At 36.8% G+C, this 18,618-nt stretch overlaps 2 protein-coding genes across 3 annotated transcripts in view; both read right to left on the bottom strand.

Moving 5' to 3' along the window:
- LOC109102138 (glypican-3-like) overlaps nucleotides 1–8,027 on the bottom strand; it is a 123,176-nt gene extending 115,149 nt beyond the window's left edge. Inside the window, exons 1-2 of one of the 2 annotated variants that reach the window (XM_042770301.1) lie at nucleotides 6,778–8,027; nucleotides 3,453–5,326 (exon numbers count right to left, since the gene is read on the bottom strand). In XM_042770301.1, the coding sequence (XP_042626235.1) occupies nucleotides 3,453–3,609 (157 nt within the window). In that variant the 5' untranslated portion in view covers nucleotides 3,610–5,326; nucleotides 6,778–8,027. Of the gene's footprint in view, nucleotides 1–3,452; nucleotides 6,289–6,777 lie in introns of those variants that run through there. The other variant, XM_019115464.2, reaches the window with a different exon arrangement.
- A 1,971-nt stretch (nucleotides 8,028–9,998) lies between these two features.
- Nucleotides 9,999–17,101, bottom strand: LOC109102119 (calcium-binding protein 39-like). Its single transcript, XM_042770300.1, has 9 exons — nucleotides 16,858–17,101; nucleotides 15,553–15,713; nucleotides 15,295–15,459; nucleotides 15,056–15,174; nucleotides 14,383–14,551; nucleotides 13,619–13,678; nucleotides 13,435–13,500; nucleotides 12,967–13,110; nucleotides 9,999–12,719 (listed from the first exon to the last, which is right to left on the bottom strand). Exons 2-9 carry the CDS (start codon nucleotides 15,667–15,669, stop codon nucleotides 12,528–12,530), a joined length of 1,032 nt encoding a protein of 343 aa, XP_042626234.1. The 5' UTR covers nucleotides 15,670–15,713; nucleotides 16,858–17,101; the 3' UTR covers nucleotides 9,999–12,527.
- Nucleotides 17,102–18,618: the final 1,517 nt, after the last annotated feature.

Raw genomic sequence — 18,618 nt, 5'->3', positions numbered from 1 at the left:
TTGCATCCATCACAAACAACCCAAATATCACCATGAGTTTAAAGCCCACTACCGGGTTTACTGGGGTCACAGGCCAGCGGATGCAGCTGCCTGTTGCGTGGTTCAGAAAAAGGGGTCTCTGAAGGTGAACACTGCATCTACAATACAAGAAAGAGACTGAAAGAAATGTGTGTTTCTGTAACACAAGTGAAGGCATATGCGAACATTTGGAACCAACAAAACCTGACTTGCAGGAACTCGGAAGATGCGATGCGATACAAATCAAGCAAAGCATTAAATCTGCAAGCAGGCCAGGAGAGAGAGTGAAACTCTCGGTGGAATAAATAAAATCACTAGGAGGTGACAGCAACACTATACGGCCTGAAGTCGTTCCCATTTCCAATTAACATTAAGGTTGTCTACATTAATTTGCCACTTCAAGGCCAGCGACGTGCACGGGGTTCGGAATAGATGCTCCATTTGAAGGAAATTGGAAGATGGCTCACTTTGCACAATGCTCTTTGTGTACGAACAACGCTTAACAAAATCATCTCAAACTGTCATTAGAATTTTTAAATTACGCTGTTGTGAAATTTAATGATTGGACTCATATGAACACATCTCTATCGAGGACATTACACCTTTAAAAGGGAAAAGTTATTCCTTCACACATCTGTTATGGCAATTTTATAAACAAGTATGCCTCTTAAGATGCATTTGGCCAACACATAAATCAATACCAAATGAGGAGGGCAAACAATTAACCTCACATTCTTTCATAGTCTGACATAATACAAGGACACCCAATTAAGGTTTCAGCATACATATGCTGGAGCAGTGTGTTATCGGTTCATATAATGAATCAAAATGAATAAAGCCAAAGGCTTCGCCGCACCACTAATTACTGCACCAGGCATAAAGTCCAGAGCCTGGTGCCGCTGGGATTATCAGGACTCTACAGTGCCTGCGGCACACTTACGAAAGATAAAAAACTCACAGTTAACCCTTTCTCTGAAGAGCGATGTTTAGGTTTCAAAATAGGGCTTCAAAAAAGCTTTTATTGCAGGATTGTACCCATCAGGACATGAAGTCCCATACCAGCTACTGAGGAGGAGCACAACCATCCCAAAATGCTTTCAAAGAAATTCATCTGAAAACTGCAACATATATGAGTTTCATTTCTTATGCATGCCATCTGGTAAGTTTTCGTAGTAATTGACAGTGGCACATTTAATTTAAAGTATGCCAGATAGTGGATGCAGGTTCTTGCAGTCCAATAAGACATGCAATGCAATCACTCTGTTACTTTTCTTAAACTGTGATAAAGGTTAAAATGTGTTAAAATTCCTCTGAGAGGGCAAATGACTGAGAATATCACTCTGTTCCTTGTCCTTAACCCAACTGCAATCCATTTAAATTCACATCAAGAAAAAAACCTGTTTTACAAAAACATCACTGCAAATTTACACACATTTAAAAGCAACATAAAAACACATATCACTAGAGAATAACACAAAATTTACATACAAGTACAACACAAAAAAAAAAACATGATTACAGCATCAAGAAAACAACTTGTTTGTCTTTAACTTTTATTTTAAAAAGCAAAGACTTTTAAAATTGATATATGAGTACAGCATCAAGAAAACAACTTGTTTGTCTTTAACTTTTATTTTAAAATGCAAAATGTTTAATGTTAAGTGCAAAAGCGAGTGACTGGAATAGTGATGTAAGTTTTTTTTAGAGTTATTTTTGAAGCAATTGCTACCACTAGGGGAAAGAATGAAGATACTTGCACATAAAGCAGCCTAACAACAAAATGCAGTCACTGGGGAAAAGCAAGATCCTTTTCAGCAGAATTTCTGTTGTGAGGGCCAAACAAACTCCACTCTCTGTCTTTCTACCCCCCTTCTCTCCAGCCTCCAGTTGAAACAGAATTAAAGCTTCAAGCAGCTAAGGGGAGATGTCAAATAGAGAGCCAGCCATCCATCCTGTCATTCATCTCAACTCATCTATCTCTTCAGCTCTCCGCTGGGAAATGTAGCAACCTCAATAAACAGACTAACACAATTCGCCTTCTCCAGCATGACAGGTAATTCACACTAGTTATGGCTAAGAGAAATACATTTACAGCTCTCCTCGGGCTACTTCTGCAGCCACCGCTCAGAGCTGAAGATGACAATCCAGTCAGGACACTTATTTCATCTTCAGCCTACAGATAGAGCTTCACATCATGCAGAGGGTGAGAATAACAACCCATGAAATGAGCTACAGGAAATGCAAGCGTAAAAACAAATTGTATGGCAAGTCATTTTAACATTTAGTCTTTAAAAATAACTAGCATGCATTTTTGTTACTAGGATTTTTTAAGCCATTAGTGATAAGTATCCTTTTCAATTTCACTACAGTAACAGTTCAGTAAGTCACTAATTATGCATCTGCTACTCTAAATCACTTTTCCAATACTTATAAGTACACTATTTGTTATTACTGGTAACAAATGTTTTTTTCCATTGAATTCGATGGGCATTTGTGGTTCAGATATGAACTAGTCACTTTTAACTAGTATGCATTGTTGCTGGCACCTATTCCAATTGTTTCTATCTCAATTTGTAAGAAATTAATAGACACTAGTATCCATATTAGAGACTGTTGCTAGTAACTGGGATAGATATTATGGTCTTACATGTAGCTTTCTATTAAGTAGCTAATATTAAAGCTGGAATATAGAGTCCAAGGTGCATTGTTGCAATGTAGATCTCTATAGAATTCATTAGCAAAAATGTGCTACTTGTTACCAGTAAAAGTTACTAGAAGAACAACGACTAGAAGCAAACACTGCTACCTATAAAAACTACTAAAGAAATCTAATGAATACTAGTGAAATTAGAAGAATATGCTAATCACATCTGGATTACTTATTTATAACTAAAAAATACATTCTCGTAACAAACCAAGTTACAAATAGCTTAAAAGTAGAAACGGTACATCATACGTTTTTTATTTCGTTAAGATATTAGTTTTACTTTTAATACTTAAGGTTTATAAACTGTATTCGATTCATTGTGTAATTTTATATCATTGCAATGCTGTACAACTGGAATATGGCTCAATCGTATATTAATGCAAATTTTAAAGATCCTAATCTACTTTAAATTATTCGAATTAAACGCTGTTACGTGGAAAATATCAATAACAATAAAATCATTTAGAGTCTATAGCGCACAGTATTTCAATAGGCTACATAAATCTTCTCAATATCCAAAAGACAATTAATAAATAAATAAGCTAAAAACCACACACAAATACAGTATCACACATTATCTATGTTCAGGTTTAAAAATATTTTTTTTTTAAAGTCTTACTGAAGGCAGGTAAAACTTTTGGACAGTGTTTTGAAACCTTTTTGGACAAATATTTTAAAATCACACAAGATAGGCTACATAACTTAAGATCTGAATTGCTCGGTTTACCTGAGACTGGCGTTTCTGGGGTCCATTTCATCCCCGGGTACAAAAACTGAAAGGAAGAGCGCACTTCGCGACAGTCCAGCACCTGACTGTTCGGCAGAGAGAACGGCAGCATCAGGACACACACAATCAGTGCACCGTTCAACTTCAGTCCAGACATTATGAGTCCAAATGCGCTGTAGTAAAGAAATATCTGGCGCAATAAGGCTCCCTAGTGATAGATTTGATTACAAGCGCAAATGAAGAGAGCAGGAGCGATCTGCGTTGCTTGAAGTGAGCAGAAAGCGATGTGCTGGAATCAGCGGCAGCATCACTGAAGTGAGTGTGAGGAGAGTCCTGTGGAGCTCTTCATCTCCAGCTCATTAACAGACCCAAAACTTCATGCCCACAAATCAGGGTCACAATTCCCTCTTTAATTAAGGCGGGACTGCGCGATTAACACATGACTCTTGCATTATTTCAATGAACCGGTCCGTTAGGTATTGAACTCTTTCGATGATATTAAAGTTATGATTATGAAGCCAGGAGGTGCGTTATGAATCCCGTGCACTGCTGCGATCATGCGCACACTGAGAACAAGATCCAATCTGGGCAACCACACAAAATTCAAAGACTTTTTTCCCCAACCAGATCTTTAATTATGTCTTATGATAATTTAATTTATTAGTGAAATGTGGTAATATCGGCAGGGGATTGGATTCCTGGCAGTGTCTACATTACGTGACTATCAAATTTACATTTTCAAATTCAAACACAATTTGTCACATTTCCAGCTATCTGCTGCCATCTGGTGCAGGTAAAGGTTATTGCAACGCACAGTCACTAATAAACCTCAGAAATTAATTTCATTCTATAAGAGGGGCGAGGTAGAATAACAAATATCCAAATTTTATTGAGATTTACAAACAATTTAAAGAAACACAGTTACATATTCTAAATAACGAAAGAAAAAATGCAGATCATGGAATCTAGCGGATTACAGATGGATACCGTGCAATTTTTATTGAAGATTTTTGCCACTATTAAAATTGCAGGGTCATCCACCCGAAAACAGCAAGACAAATATTTGCATTAAAAAGCATAAACAAATATGCAGTTACATTTTATATATACTTTTCTTGTTTAAAAAATTATTAAAGTGTTGTCCTTTATCAATATACTGTAGAAATCTATGCATCTTGTATTCTTGCTATTTTGACAGATTGAGTTTTATAATTATGGCAGTGCATGCAGCTCAGAAAGCATTTTAAACAAAGAAAAATTCTTGCTAACAAATTGCATGCATTTGTTACATTTGGAAATCATCTTGATTGTCGAAGAAGTTTGTCCCTGCTGCAGCGAGTTTTGCATGGATTTGCACAGCATGTTGCAGTAAAGCTGGATGCAATCCTGCAAAACTCACCACACATAGCAGGGCTTTTCCATAAGCAGCAGCATCTAGCACAGCTCCAGAGAGACAGGCAGAAGGCGACCGGCAATACTTGAAGTGCAAACACTGCAGTAGATTCACTGGCACTACCTGCACTGTGAGCACTTTGGAACTGCCAGGACAAACTCACAGAGATCATAGAATTTAAATAAATAAATAAATAAATAAATAAATAAATATTGTGCAGTTTGATTAAAGGAACAATAATGGCAGAGCATGTAAACAAAATTAAATAAGTGAAGTTAGGTTTTTGCTTCCATGAGCTGAATATACAGCTTCTCCTGCCAAAAGGAGCATCTAGCGCAGTAGATACTATACTACTTCACTAACTACACAAGATGCACCTTAGCAGGAAGGCCATATTAAAATAATGTAACATTTTCCATTGAAGGTATTGTGGTGGCATTCTTTTCCTTCCTTTCAGGAAAATGCTAAATCTTCAACAGTCCTAGGAAGGGGGGCAAAAAGAGAAACAATAATCAACAATCTTATAATTATGCTTTCATTCCTTAATTAAAACATCCGACTTATCTAAAGAGCCAATTCATTAAAATACACAGCAACAGAATACAAAGGTTTACAAAGATGCAGTTTACGTTTGACTCCTTTATGACACTGACTCGTTTAAATTCTAAACGGATTTTTAAAAGTATCACTACACATAACTTTGGAATAAATTCGCGTGTTTTAGTAAGTTCTTTTTTAGAATGTTTAGTAACATTCTTCACATTGGCGCGCTTTGCTCGTGTCTCAAAATGGAGGATCTTCAACTCAAGATAGTAAGAACGTGTTGAAAGCTATTCACTGCTGTTATATAAGCGAAGTAAATAGCCTAAATACAACGTCTGCTGCCAATAGATCCCACTTAAATCTTAGACACCTTTAAAATGTAGTTTCCTTAACGCCATGTTGTCTAAATATTTAATTTCTTAGTTGCATTTTTTATGCGTTTCATAGTCAGATAAGGCCAATATTCATTGTTTCGTATCACAGGCGTCCAGGACTGACAGAAAAACGCAGAAGATTAATATTCGGTGGAATCCGCAAACATTAACTAGGCCTTGAGGTCGGTGCCCGATCTTCTGCTTGTGTGGCCCACGAGCTCTCCTTTCAAGAAGGGCGACAGGCTTCGTTTACGTTTAATCGCCCCTTCACTGATAGAACGTGTTTATTACGCTACAATTTAAGCAAAGCCGCTGAAAAGCTTGTTTACATAAGAGTGGGTGTTTTCAACAGGAAACGACCTCCTGGTATCTGTAAGAGCTGAAAACAACAACAAAACTGGGTTAAGTGTGAGGAAGTTTGAGGAGGTTTTAAAGGACGGGCGCCAATAGCCCTTTTCCAGAACGTGTTTGCGTTAAAATGCGTCTTTATTCCATATAGTTTCTCACCTGATTTTGAGTTTTGATAGGCTGAACACCAATACTTAAAATAATAGCTTACCCAAGTGAAATACACCAATACTTAAAGTATGAGTTTGCGTAAGTTACATCAATAACAATATATTTTGATGCTAAACTTAAAAAGACAGAATAAAGAGCGTCAAATTCAAGTTTTGCAGTCTTTAAAATTATTAAACAATAGATACATTTAAAACAGGGTCCAGATTTAACTTACCCAGCAAGGCCTGTACACAAACTGTTAGTAACACGGGTTAAATATTAATCAGCAAATCGTGTAAAGTTAGGCGTAACTGTTTCATTCCCCTTCCAAAAATAATCACAACAATTGACTTTGAGAATCACGCCTTGATACATTTCCCTGATACAGTCGTAAGAGGTGGCTGGTATCATTATTTTAAAAGCGAGTTTCACTTACATGCGCTTAGTTAAGACAACCAAACACCTCCAAATATAATATCTAAGCGCTCAAGAGTCCATTAATTGATCCATCACCTACATTGTCTGTTAGCTCCCCAGCTTCTCCACACACACAAAGCCTGTCCCACCGACAAACACGCACAATTTAAAAGTTTCCAAAATAATTTCTCGCCACAGCACAGACCCACGCGTGAACGCTAGTCGCGACGCCAGAAAGTTGACGCGTTTAAGGCCTCCGCAGAACGCGTTGTTTAGGATCATCAGGTTGGAGAAGGTTTACGAAAGAGGCGCGAACGTCTCGTCATGTGATGATGGGCCTCCCGAGCCTCCTCCTCCTCAACTCAACTCACTCAATCCCCCCACGACTCACATCCGCTCTCCTATATCACACTTACCACTTTCACATGATTTGGTCTGACTGAATTTTAGAACAAGTTTATATTTTTAATTGCAATGCAGATAAATAGTGAATGAATTTTATATGAACAAATACAATTTGTCCTAATGCATAGTGCATAAACACCATTTAAAACAGACATTTGTGCTTTAGATGTAATGGTCCACATACCTGATCATGGCAGAAGTGCAAAATGAAGTGAAGGTGTTTTATCCTTAATGTCTTAATATCTTACTTTGCAGATGTTTCACACTGAACCGTTGTCGCCACTCAAGTCAGACAACAAAATGGTATGTCATGCATGTAATTGTAGAGCATCCCTTTTTTCTTGTTGGGGGTGGGGGTGAAGGAAAGTCCACACAAAATATCTCTGATTATCTCTCTTGGCTCTAGAAAAAACTGGAGTACTGCTCATCATAATCTGGGAGTCATGCAAATGCAAATCTCAAGACATTACATGTCATCAAAAAGTTTCCTAAAAATAGTTTGAATGTAAGACACACTGGCTTTATGGGAATAAATCCTATGGTCAGTGAGAGACAGAAGGCTTTGGTGACCTCTGACCCCGGTTCACTCAACCCCCACTATTCCACAGTGGGCTGTATATGTGCACCATTGTATTAGGCTTCAAAGAGCATTTCCCTCGGCATTCCCGCGTAATTTGATCCACAAGGTCATCTTGTGTTTATTTTGGAGTATGCTTATTAAAAAATAGATGCAAACCAGCTATCAACCAATCTTTTTTTTTTTTTTAAATACTATTTAGAAACGATAACGTTTCTAACCCAGTTTTGAATAAAGATCTGCAAATTAACACTCTTCTTTAAATGGGAGGAAATCTCGGAGTATCCTTTTGAACTTTAACCTACTTTTTCTCTCCCAAAGGCACAAAGAAAATGATAAGCATGAAAAAGGAATAGGGTGTATGCATTTACTTATGCTAAGGCAGTTGTTGACTAACAGATTAAACTAGAAACATTGGCTTGAAAATGGTGAACTAAACAATAGATATTATTTTGGTTACGAATGCTTTAAATTAAATGACAGTCACAGTACAGGTAATTCAACTCTGATACAATTTTATACTATAATTAACATGTATTTTTAAGAACAAATTGTTTATGTTTATGGATGAAGATTGTCTTTTGAATTAGTGATGTAAATTAAAATTAATGTCTGAAATGTATTTTGTGTAATACATTATTCAAAACCTTTTAGACATCTTAAAAAATAATAATAAAAAAAAAACAAAAAAAAAAAAATAATAATAAATAATAATATTCAAAACCATCATAAACAACATCAAAACAAAAATAAAACTTAAATGAACATTTAAACTCTGACCTTATCAATGCGTTTTAAACCGGTGTTACATTACATTTAATCATATTTCATATTTAAATGAACATTTACAATTTGATAGAATATTTTTAGCTTTAAACTTGAGCAAATATATAAATAAGCCCTCTTTAGTTTCTCTGTATTTTATATACAAATAATTGTGCACATTTCAAATTCCAAGGCAAGCTCGTACTGAAGTTAACGCAAATGAATAATGCACTTCCAGAGATAACTGCATGTAACAAGCGTTTAAACTCAACCTGCAGAGGGCGCAAAGTGTTCGTTCCGCTCTCTTACATGAAAACAGGAAGTTGTGCTCACTGGACAGAGACAGTAGTCAATGACGCGGATGTTGGAAGTACGAACCGCTTATAAAAATATATAAATGTCGCTTTAAATACCAACAATTTTGCACGATTCATCAATGCCGGCCATTCAAAAAACGCTTTTAACCCAGCATCCTGCGTTTGCTTGTAGCTGGTGAAAGAAAGTGGGTATGAAAATTAAGTGCCCTTCTACAGTACGCTGCTTCTGACATTTTAATTTTAAACTCAAACAGATTAGATCTGAGGCCCATGGAAATCACTGATCAAAACATTGAACACGTGTCCAGCTCCAGAGATGTCCATCATTGAGTGGAGAAAATCTTCCCTCCTCATTTCACTTTCCAAAACCTGCTGGAAATCCAGACCAACACAAGCGAACAATGCAACAGTTCAACAAAACCATCATCAACCCACTCCACCAGCCTGGATGAACCCCAGAGGAACCACAGAAGGCAGATCTACCTGAAAGCTTTGAAAGAGGTTCAGCAAACCGAGGACCTGCGCAAGAAGGAGGCCCTGGCCAAGAGAAATATTAGGCATGAGCAGCCTGTAGATGAAGGAGCAAACTCTGAAAATCCTACTGATCAGAGCAAGACTGAGGGACAGAGGTGCATTTGGAACGAGAGGGACATCACCAAACTGCGGGCTGGTTTTGAATAAGTAGAGAGGGACAGATGGCGACTAAAGCAACAGCTCATTTGTACAGAGGAGCAGCTTAAAGCAGAACATGATGAAAGGATGAGGCTCCAAGGCCTGGTGGAGAAGCTGGAGGAACAGTTAAGCCTTTCCAAAAAAAGGGCTGCACGTCAGGCCCTCGTGATAAATGATCTGAAGTCAGAGAGCCAAAAAATGAATGCTCAGTTACATAAGCGGACTATACAGGTCAGGGAAATGGAAGAAGAGGCAGACAGGTGGAAGACAAGTCTGAGACGAGCAGCAGATCGTAAAGGAGCGCTCCAACCTCGCATGGGAGCTGGAGAGAGCGCAAGCGCAATGGAAATCTTAAGGAGACAGACTGGAAAAGGTGGCTCAGATAGAAAATAAGGTTGTGCTCCAGAGGCTTCAGAGGGAGGTGGAGCAGACCCGAGCTGACCTGTGAGCAGAGAGAGAATCACGCACGGAGCCACACAGCCCTCGAGCTCTTACACAGACACTCTAGCAGACAATAATTAGTTACAATAATATAAATGTGAATTAAAATGCAGCCATTTAAATCCTGTTTAAATAAAGACAAAATTAATGTTACCGCACACAAGAAGTGCCATAGTTTATTTTATTTTCAATATGCATCCACACTTACTCTTCTTTTTAAAATAAAACTTTATGTACATATATAATCCTCTCCCACAGTGGAAAAAATAACAGAAAGGGTAAATGAGTGAAAACAGTGAAAGCATAGCTAACATCAGTCAAACTGCAAATAATAAAGGTGTATATAATCCACCCTAATAACTTACCAAAGATCTAACATTATTTTGAATCTCTTTGTCAAAGATCACTATCACTGCAAGGAGAATCTGAAGGCTCAAAGCTTCAAACCTCCTTTAAAACCCTGTCAGTGGAATCACATTTGGCCAAACACCATTCTTGTACATGTGGTATCAAGTGACATTTAATGAAACGGCAGAAATATTTGGTTAACGATAGCTGTAGCTCTTTTGGAAAAAAGGCGAATTAATCAGTCTAGGCCACCGTTCAACACAAAGGCTTTGTGATTTCAGATCATAAAAGCAAATAAAAGGCAGCTCGGAAGGTTTTGTCCCCCTCCACCTCCTAAATACAAGTCATATTTAAAAAAAAAAAAAAAAATTTGCTTCTGGCCACGAGCGGATGATGAATCCATTAAAAACCTTTTAGAGTGAAACTCTGGCTCATTTGCACAAGTCCGGCGAGTGCTTTCCTCACACTTGTGAAATTCTATGTGCCATTTAGCAAACTGCAAAAATGAAATCATTTCCCTTCTAGGTCCTATTCAGCATTACAAGACCACAACTTTGGCATGTCGTTTGGTCTTATTTTAGCTTGCATAATTTAAACTACCGCCCCACATCCAAAATAATACCAGAAACACTTTACACTAAGGTTGGATTTGTTAACATTAGTTAATGCATTAGGTACCATAAACAGTTTTTTATTCATCCAAGTCAACGTTAATTGTTAATAAAAATGCTATTGTTCATTATTAATTCATGTTCATTCGTAATTCATAAACTGTTAATTTATGCAATCTGAAATGTATATGTAGAATATAACATTAACCAAGATTAATAAATGCTAGTTCATGACACCAAATGCATTTACCGAAGTTAATGAATTTAACCTTACTGTAAAGTGTTTCCATAATATCTACTGAAACAAAGCGGGAAAAAACAGCACTTAGGAATTTAAAACCTATGAGGTATATGAGAAAGGAACTTGTGCAAACAGAGTACATAAAATATATTCAACTTAAGATATAAAGACTAATGGTGGAACCCTTCAGTAGAATCCTGTTCTGGATTTCATCTAAAGCTTCCAAGAGTACTGAAAGGAACAATCCATTGGAGAACCAAATTCTAGGTCTATCTTAAGATATAACGTGTAACCACAGCTTTGGCTCATTCAAGTTTGACAGTGCAGGACACGAAGAACTGTGTTAAATGGTCTTTCCTACTGCATCCATCTTTTAAAGGCTTGATTGGCTTGTCTAAGCTGCCTATCAAAGCACAGCTCAAGGAATGTCATGACATGCCCCAGCTCTAGCATTTCAAAACCTTTCAGTGTTACAGTGTGTGTGTGTGTGGAGGTTATCATGTCTTGCACTGTAATCGTGTACCATATATTTCACCATTACTGAAATCTATGAACCCTGAATTCATTGCATGGTTCATCTAAACTTTAAAGAAAATTTTAAATGAGTATTGTTTTTAATCATTATATATATGTTTTTTTTAGTCCTCCTAAGGGGTTAACCCAAGCAAAAGCATAATAATACTACAAATCCAATGTTATAGATAAATATAAATGTAATAGAAGACCCAGAATGACCAAGCTACTTAAATAAGGCACCCAGTTAAAACTGAAATTGAGTGCAGCATCCAACATGACCACTAAACTCTATGGGCTACTTTTTCATAACATTTCACTTGACCACATGACATAAAAATGCTTTAATGTCCCTTAACTAGTTTAAATGTGAGAATGTCCAGTTGAAGGCCCCATTAATGTCCTGTATTTGTGACCTATCATTTTAATTTTTTAAAGTGTTCATTAATATTTGGTTTATGAACTGGCACTAAAGGCCTACCTGGAGCAAAGCTACCAGATTAAGTGCAAATATGCAGAGCCATAACTGTACCAATATACTTGTTCTTACTTTTAAAAATATTAAAAAGGCCTGATCAGGCTTTCAATATACTTTTCATTCTGATGAATTTGGATACATTTTCAATCTAAGATTTACTGTCTAAAGGTAAATCAACTGTACTTCCTTTTTAAGGGCAGTGCTAAAAATGTATATAGGTTTAAATAGAGTGCTTGGGTTCCACTTGCACCTCCTGCAGCAAAAACCTGTTCGCCCCCAAGTAAAGGGACAGACATGTGTTTGCACATCCTGACAGCATTTCTCTACCTGTTTCAGAAGTTGGATGTAAAGAGATTTATTCCGAGTGATGCCAGCCGTTCTCTCTCAGACTTTTTTTTTTTCCCCTCCCATCCAATTCTCACCCACATAATCAAACCACTTTACTGGCCGAGCTCCCCGGTTCTACACCCCAGGTTTTCCTATTAGGACTCCTCTGCCGGTGCAGGCCGCTTGAGGTCCCGTATCTGCTTAATGAGATAGTTCTTCTCATCACAGAACTGCTCGTCTTCAGAACGGTCCATTTGAAAGTGGTTCAGGAATTCCACCAGCTTGGACTGATTCTTGAGGAGGATGTCCAGCACAGGCTGTGTCTTATTGGGGTTAGCCACAAACACCTGAAAGGACACAAGAAACAGTCTGAGTCACTGAATCTACCTTCATGCGGTCTGAACTACAGTTCACACACTAGTAACTGACCCTGACCGGTTTACATTCAATAAGTGAGGGCAAAACTGGGACTGAAGACCGGTCAGCTGCCGAGTGTGGAAAGTAATTGGAGTAGACGGAGGGAAAGGCAGACAAGCAAAGTGCCAAATCCAAATATATTAAGTTACATGAAATGCTGTGCATATAAACACATACCTTAAAGACATGGAAGGCTTCAAACTGGATGTTCCGGCTGTTGTCTCTCAACATGTTCATCATCAGCTTTAGGTTCTCAGCTCGACTGATGTATTTGGTCATGATTGTGAAGTTGTGTCTGTCCAGTAATAGTTCTCCTAAGAGCTGGATATCATTTGATAGTCAGTTATAACTCACTTAAGAACAGCAGCAAAACTATGTGGTAAGAATAAAGTCAAACCACTCCACTGTTTTATTAAACAAAGCAAGGTTTGTCATAAAACATTCCTATGTGAAGAAAAAAGTATGTGGCTATTCAAGTTACAAAGAAGCATCTTTCTAAAAAAAGGACTTTAACTTTTCTTTTCTTCAACTATCTGTCTTTCTTGTATAGATCCGAGCAGCTTAATCTCAACCTGAAGGGTTTGAATACCATTACAGCCTTGAATTATTGAAAACACCTCTGTGAAAACAGTGGTTTATGCTCACCTTCAGAGACTGGCGCTTGGTGACATAATTGTCAGAATGCAGCAGCCTTTCATACTCTGTGAACACCTAAAAACAGTTATGAATGATTAATCATAATACTTTTTGTCCATTAAGTACAGCAGCCAGAAAAACTTGCGTGTAAAAGCACTTGCACATGAAATTTTGGGAAACAAGAGTAACTCACTCTGTCGTAATTAGACTCCAAGAAATCTGCACACATGATCTTGTGTCTTGTCAGCAGATCCTAAAAACAAAGTCTTAAGGTAAATGTACTTTTGTCATTTTCTCTTTTGAAAGGTTTTCTATTCTTGATTTAAAGTGATAGTCAACCAAAAATTTTAATTACGTTATTACACATTCTGCCTCATTTGTTGTCATGCATCCAGCACACACCTTTGAGCTTCCTTGTATCATTTTTGATGTGTTCTATCTATGCATGTTGATCAATGTTTGTAAATTAATAAAAAGTAATCTAAATATAAAGTGACTGGTACTCTTCAGAAGACTTGGATTTATCTCTTTATATACTTTTTTGAGGCTTGAAAATGTAGAACCCATAGATGTTCAATGGATGGACAATGGTTCATCAACTAACACCTAAAAAAAAAACCTAAATAATATTATGACTTCTGTCACATGGCCAAAACATTGAAATAAATAAAGTTTGTTTTTACAAAATATGACAGTGTGGGATTTTTCCTTTTTTTCTCCTCTTAATAGTTTGCTGTACACATCTACAAGTTATTTTTTACGGTTTCACTTAATTCTAAAATAAATAACCTTAAACACTCTTATGACATCACTGCATTAACAAAAAACTCAGGTGATGAAATATAAACTGTTTTGCTATCAATTTATGAGTGTATTGAGGCCCATTTTCATGTTCCTAAGACAAAGTTTGCAAGTCAAAACTTACAAAATGGATGATACTTTGCGTAAATTTCATACCTTAAAAGAGGCGAAAGCATCAGAGGCAATGTCAAAAGTAGACAGCTCCACATAGCGAAAGAAGCAATAGAACTCCTCAGAGAACAGAACGATTCGGGCCAGAGGTTCATGACGCAGACATTCCCTCAACATCAAGCCACAGTTAAGGGCCACTTCTAGGGTTTCATAGCTGCGTCCAAAAGATAAATAAATAAACCTAGTTATTTCTCTAACATGAAAGAACCACATTTGTTTGTGTATATATATATATATATATATATATATAACACCATTATATATATATATATATATATATATATATGTATATATGTATATATATATATATATATATATATATATATATATATATATATATATATATATATATATAGATTCAATTGTAATATCACACCAAAGTGTTAATAACTTGATATTTTTTAATAACTATATATATATATATATATATATAACACCATATAAGTCATGATTCAATTGTAATATCACACCAAAGTGTTAATAACTTGATATTGTTTGTGCTGTGGAAGCTAAACGTCATTGGCAGCTTAGCCACGTGAACAGGAAATGGGAAAATTATGGTCCTAAAATAACCATAACATCAATTGGAAAAGCCAGGCTAATCAATGGCTTCTGAAAGTGTTGATCTACGGCTATGCCCTGGAGTCTGGAAACTCACCCTTTCAGAAGCATAAAGAGGATCTGTGAGTGGGAAGAGATGTACTCCACAGTCGGGGTGCGAGCACCAATCTGCCGACGCACTATGTTGCTAAACAGATGCACTACATCCTTCTTTCCCTTTGGTGAACAACGTGTTATAAATCAAAAAAAGCAAACAACAAATGTGTGGTTAGTGCACAGAGCAATATATCTTACAGCAAGATGTATTTCAAACATTTAAAAAGCAATGACGTGCACCTCGAAATCAATCCTCTGTAGGTTTGCTATGAGGGAAATGAGGAGGTTGGTGTTGTAGAGCTCTTGAGCCAGTTGAGCCACTGCCTCAGTCTGAGGCTCTTTGTCTCCGGTGCCACACAGCACCTCTTTCAGCAACGCAAGATTTTTGGATACTTCCTCTGCAACCTACAGGAAAAACAGTGAGTTTTTCTGACTCCGTCACAGTCCACAGTTTGCTAAAACATTTGCATTGAGATGTTGACATAAAAAAAGACCAACCTTTTCACATTTCTTGCTTTCAGATGATTCCAGCTTCTCCAAGTATGCCACATTCTCCTTCAGACTCTTCACAATCTCTGCAGGGCTCTTCTGAGACTTCCCAAAAGGGAATGGCATTGTTTTATCTGGGATGTGTTGGACGTCGAAGGACAACAGAATTTTATTAAATTAAATTATAAAAAAAAAAAAAAAAAAAAAAACAGTGTATAACAAACTCAAAACAGTAAGTCATTATACACAGCAGCCAAAATTATTCATAACAAATTTTATACACTTCATAGTTGCTAAAAACAATGAAACTGCTTGTACTGTTATTACTGCTAACAATACAACTGAATAAAGAACAAAAAACACTTAAAGAGAAAGGTCTCTGTCAAGGGTACTCTGACATACTCAAAACATCATGTCTTTTGTATTAAAGTGCACTACACTAACAATATTAACAGACTTCATACCTTATGATTGTTTGTTTGTTTCTTGTTATTGTACAAGTAATAACCCAAGCATGTAATGAAACACCTTCTAAACTTGCTCAACACCGACAAGTACAGATACAGATAGTAGACAGTTCACCACACGTGAAAGCATGGCTCGAAATATGTTAAAGTTACGATACTAAACGATGAGCAACTAACTTAGGCAATTCTACTTGAAACACAGCAAAGTTAGTCTCCCGATGAGCTAAGCTAACCTCCATCGACTTATCGATCAACACTTCTCAGAAACTCAATATTACTCATCACAGTCACTTAATTAGTGAGTAGTTTGTCACCCTATACGGTCTTAACGTGTACCCACAAGAATAAACGCAACTGTAAGTTACACGGGAGGAAATAAAATCCACTTTTTTTAATCTTTCAGCTGGCCGGACGTGTAGCCATGTAAGTTAGCACGTTGGCTAACAGACTTCTGTCAGGCTTGATCATCATGGCCAAACGAGCTAGAAGAATAACTCAAACCAGGAAACTAACCACTTAGATAACTTATTTTGTAACTTGTTCCATCAAAGTGGATTTTAGTCTTACGGGTCCACCTAAATCCGTGTGAAGTTTCTGTTTGACACGCAGTTAGCGCTAAACCTTTCAACTTTTAAATGACATTTTTGACAGTTGATCAAGTCGCGAGTATTCCAAACTGATCTTTAATTCGTCACAGAAGAAAACAAATGATCGAGAAACTATTTAAAAACAATAAACCGACATAATAACTAAAATGTGTATTTGTAGTGCGAGGTAGAGAGGAAAAAAAATGACAGACATGTCAAGCTAAGTGGATGTGTTAGCTAGAGGTGGAAGGAAGGCAAACACTCACCGCATTCACCAGAAGTCCACTTTAAATCCGCACGCGATGAGGAGAAAAGTAAGCTAAATCGAGTTGTGAACGGCTAAATATAGAACTATTAATCCAGTTCAAACTTTGTCGAACATACTATTTAATCTCCCCGAAAGGAGATAATTCTTGTTTTAGTAACCGCGATTAATTTAGGAGTGGTTTGCTGCTCGTACACTTCAAGCGTCTGCTGCTTTACTTCATCAGGGAAGTTGAAGAGAGTTTTGGAACGCCCCCTTTTTTAATTGACGTAAGCGCTGACCAATCAGAACACGAAATGGGGAGCACACCCTGAACAGAAATCGAACTACATGAAAATGAATTGAGGCAACACAACCACTGAAAGCAAAGCTGGATTGTGGACCAGGCTAGGGCTCAGAGGCCCCCGAAGCCTAAAGTAAGCTAAACACCGGGGCCCTTGTTGCATACAGCACAGGCTGACCACTGACTACTATTTTTAATTCATTATTATTAGCATCCAAAAACACACGCTTTGTAATTTAGGCAAGTCAGTCTTGTTTTTTCCACTCGTGCCATTCTGTTTGGAATCATGAATCACACACTTTCACTTAGTTGTTATTTTGTGTCTGTAGTATATTGTTATATTGTTGGGTTTGCTTGTTCCATTTAGATGTAGCTACTTTTATGTTTATGCCCGAAAGTGCTATATAAAGCAAACATTATTAGTAGTAGTCAGTTGCATGACACATCTGATCATGTAATCAACATGGCTGCATCCATGAAGGAGTGACCCGCTCCATGTAAAATATTTTTCTAGATCACTGATATGTCTATTTCATGTACAACATTTTAATCTCAAAAGTTCTATACATATTTTCAGGCCTGTTCACACCAAGGAGGATAACCATAATGATAACTAAGTTTGAATAATATAGAATAGAGAAGTGTACACCACAGCTATAACAATAACAACACATAGTAACTATTTTGTTGGAATCACTTTAATAATGAGGTTTTTTTTAACAGCTGATAAACAATAAATGCATTGTGAGAGCCAAAAAATGGCCAAAAAATTATCATTTACAATCAGAATGAAGAATTTGTTTTGGTGAAGCTTCCAGTACACACAAACACAGAGGGAGAGAGAGAGAGAGAGAGAGAGAGAGAGAGAAACAGACTATACAATTAAATATAAAAGTATAAATTAGATGTGGAAATGATATATAACAAAAATCTATAATTAGATGTGGTTATGCAGAAGAACGTGAATATGAAATGGACATGATATGTTAAATATAAAAGTATAAATTGTATGTTGCACATTTCTCTCTCTCTCTCTCTCTCTCTCTCTCTGTGTGTGTGTGTACTGGAAGCTTCACCAAGACAAATTCTTTATTCTTATTGTAAATGATAACGATAATTCCATACCCTTTGGCTGTCACAATGCATTTATTGTTTATCAGCTGAAAAAAAAACCTCATTATGGAAGTGTAAAAAAAATCATATTAGTATAAAAAAAATTATATTCAGGTTATGTAGAAGAACGTGAATAAGAATTGGGCAGGATATGTTGAATATAAAAGTATAAATTGTATGTTGCAGGTTTCTCTCTCTCTCTCTCTCTCTCTCTCTCTCTCTGTGTGTGTGTGTGTGTGTGTGTGAATGGATATTTAATGTGTTAAAGTTATGTTTTCCCAAAAAGACAATCATCTGTCTGCGTTGCTAAGGGGCCTCGTGAGACCTCTTGATCACATATTTCTTTTTATCTACTTTTAC

This window comes from Cyprinus carpio, chromosome A14, assembly GCF_018340385.1.
Source record: "Cyprinus carpio isolate SPL01 chromosome A14, ASM1834038v1, whole genome shotgun sequence".
NCBI lineage: Eukaryota > Metazoa > Chordata > Actinopteri > Cypriniformes > Cyprinidae > Cyprinus > Cyprinus carpio.
Note: the sequence above shows the minus strand (reverse complement) of the source record. Positions and strands in the feature narration are given on the sequence as shown.